At 35.9% G+C, this 3,080-nt stretch overlaps 1 protein-coding gene across 1 annotated transcript; it reads right to left on the bottom strand.

Annotated features, from left to right (window-relative positions):
- Positions 1 to 970, bottom strand: LOC126947451 (interferon alpha-10-like). The gene has a single exon (XM_050778092.1). The coding sequence runs from the start codon at positions 753 to 755 to the stop codon at positions 186 to 188; it is 570 nt and encodes a 189-aa protein (XP_050634049.1). The 5' UTR covers positions 756 to 970; the 3' UTR covers positions 1 to 185.
- Positions 971 to 3,080: the final 2,110 nt, after the last annotated feature.

Genomic DNA, 3,080 nt, shown 5'->3' with positions numbered 1-3,080 from the left:
CATCTGTAAAGGACTAGTGCCTGCACAGGCAAACACGATGCTTCTTTACACTCCTGCAAACATTTGAACATTTGGATTCAACTCGTGGTGGTTATAAGAGACATGAGTCTTTGAAATGGAAGAACTCATGAAAGTGTGAGATGACATGTCCGTCAATGAGGATCATTTCCATGTTGAACCAGTTTTCAATCCTTCCTCCTTAATCTTTTTTGCAAGTTTGTTGAAAAAGAGAGGGATCTCATGATTTCTGTTCTGACAACCTCCCAGGCACATGGGCTGTACTTCTTCTCCATCAGATAGAGAGTGATTCTTTGGAAGTATTTCTTCACAGCCAGGATGGAGTCCTCATTCATCAAGGGAGTCTCTTCCATCCCAGGCTCTGCTATCACACAGGCTTTCAGGTCATTCAGTTGCTGGTAAAGCTCAGCGGAAAACTTTTCTAGGAGGTTCTGTTCCCAAGCAGCAGATGAGTCCTTTGTGCTGAAGAGATTGAAGGTCTGCTGGATCATCTCATGGAGGACAGACATGGCTTGAGCCTTCTGGAACTGGTTGCCATCAAACTCCTCCTGGGGGAATCCAAAGTCACGTCTGTCCTTCAGACAGGAGAAAGGAGAGATTCTTTCCATTTGTGCCAGGAGTATCAAGGCCCTCCTATGACCCAGGCTGTGGGTCTGAGGAAGATCACAGCCCAGAGAGCAGATGGATTTGTAGCTGAGCACCACCATGGCCATCAGTAAAGAAAAGGACAGGGCCATTGGGATGTTGCAAATATTGCTAGGCTACTTGAGGTGGGTAACCTTGAACCTTGGCCTCTAGGTTTTCTGAAGACTTTGCTCTGTGCATGGGTCTTAAATAGTGAACATACTAATTTCCATTTTCTAAATGCTCTAGTTTTACTTTCTATCTCTGTTTTTGCTTTCTTTATTCACTCTCTACATGTGTTGAAAGATGTTTTTCATCATTGCCTATTTTTCACCTACACTCAAAACTTTTTGTGGTATATTTTTCTAATTGAAATCTTCATGAACTTTTAATAACACAGATTTGGCCTATCTATTTATGTATACTGTGTACACCTCTACTTCACAGATAAAAACTATAAACCTTGCTCTTTTTATTCAATGTAAAGTTAAGAATGACAGAAAAGTTAAACTAAAATCTAAGTTTAAAAGCTATTGACATTTAATTTAATTTGATGAGTATAATTGTGAAATAACTTTTAATGTAATTTGTTCATGTAAATTTTGTTGTGTGAAATTACATATGCAAAATAAAAATCTATATAAATACACATTAATAATATGAATGTAAATACCTACCTAATCATTCAGAACTGCTAAAAATGTGAATAATTTTTAAAATTTTTCTCATAGTATATGAAGCTTTGAATTTTCCTTTATATGAGAAAATAATTTGTAAACTTCACTAGCTGCAGTATTCATCCAGGTATTGCCAACACTTTTTTCTTTTCAGTACTTAACATAAATATTGATGTGTTGACTAACTTTAGTAGAAATAAATCATATAATATAAGCTATTTGCATTTAATTCTCAAAGTCTACAAAACTTCACATCCTGAAAAACTGAGGATCAACATAGTAATAACATCAGATATCCACGTGGCAGCCCAAAGTTATGCCACGCTAAAACGACAAATTGTGATAAGACTTTAAATCCACAAAAAATGACAGAAAGTCCTCCAATCACAGTCATGATCCTCTTTTGGCCCTAGGTTTGTGACACTGATCTTGTAAATATTTTAGTGTATCTTCCCTGAATCAATATCAGTGCTTCTCATGTTGATACACAAACAAAAGCCAATGAGAACTGATGTATATTAACAATCAGAATTTTGTTGGATAGACCTTGTTGGAGATTCACACACTATTGAAATACGTCAGATTTGTTTATACTACGAAGAACTAATTTTTGTACCCTTCGAAGAAGTATGCATTCCAATAAACATATGTGACTTAGAAAATATTATCAATTAAATCATTGACATTTTTTTTCAAAGGTTTTCAGAAGTTCTTATCGAAGGCCAATTTCTTATCGAAATAAAAAAGAACCATCTTTGTTTCTAAATTCATAAATTTATATTAATATTGAATATTATCAACAAAAGAATTTAATCTTTCAGCGTGGTCCTGAACTCTGACTTAATCTTTTTATTTTGCATATGACGTTAGTTTGTCTCCGCCCTATAGAGGCTGCAGTCCTTTAAATGAGAATGCAGCTATGCTTTAGCAAATCAGCTAATTAGTAAGTGAAGGTTTACGAGTTTCTCATTTATTTCTAGTCTCACTAGCAATGGGATTGCGGGGTCAAATGGTATTTCTGGTTCTAGGATCCTTGATGAATTGCCACACCTGTCTTCCACAATGGTTGATACTAATTTACATTCCTACCCAACAGTTGGTAAAAACGTTTCCTATTTCTCCACAGCTCCAACCCAAGCATCTGACTTATTTCCTGAATTATTAGTGATCTCCATTCTGATTGCCACTGAGACAGTATCTCGTTGTGGTTTTGATTTGCATTTCTGTAATGAATCAGTGATGTGGAGGCTTTTTTCATGTTTATTTGGCCCCTTCAGTAGAAGTCTTCTTTTTGGAGAAGTGTGGTGTTCATGTCCTTTACCAGCCTTTTTGATTTTTTTTTTTTTTGTTTTTTGGTAAATTTGTTTAAGTTCTTTGTACATTCTGGATATTAAAGACCTTCGTCAGGATGGGGGGTAGACTGCCAAAAATTGTCATCTCCATTCACTAGGGTGCCTGTTCGGTCTTGATGAATTCATGAGTTGCTTTTGCTGTGCCAGAAGCCTCTTTAATTGTTGATGTCAATTGTCAATTTTAGCCTTTTGTTTTTTTTGCAGCTTAGTTTTTAGGTGTTGATTTCATCATAATATCGTTGCCCATAAGCCTTGTGTCCTGAACAACTATTGCCTAGGTTTTCTTCTAAGGTTTTTTATGGTTTTCGGGGGTTTTACATTTAAGGTTTAATCCATCTTCCTGAGTTAATTTTTGTTTATTAGGTGCTAAGGAAGGTGTCCAGTTTTTTTCAGTTTTCTGCTTATTGGC

This window comes from Macaca thibetana, unplaced genomic scaffold, assembly GCF_024542745.1.
Source record: "Macaca thibetana thibetana isolate TM-01 unplaced genomic scaffold, ASM2454274v1 unplaced_scaffolds497, whole genome shotgun sequence".
Classification (NCBI taxonomy): domain Eukaryota; kingdom Metazoa; phylum Chordata; class Mammalia; order Primates; family Cercopithecidae; genus Macaca; species Macaca thibetana.
This window is presented reverse-complemented; position numbering and strand designations above follow the sequence as displayed.

Coding starts and splice junctions, on each gene's coding strand:
- LOC126947451 (XM_050778092.1), bottom strand. CDS start 755: ATGGCCCTGTCCTTTTCTTTACTGATGGCCATGGTGGTGCTCAGCTAC.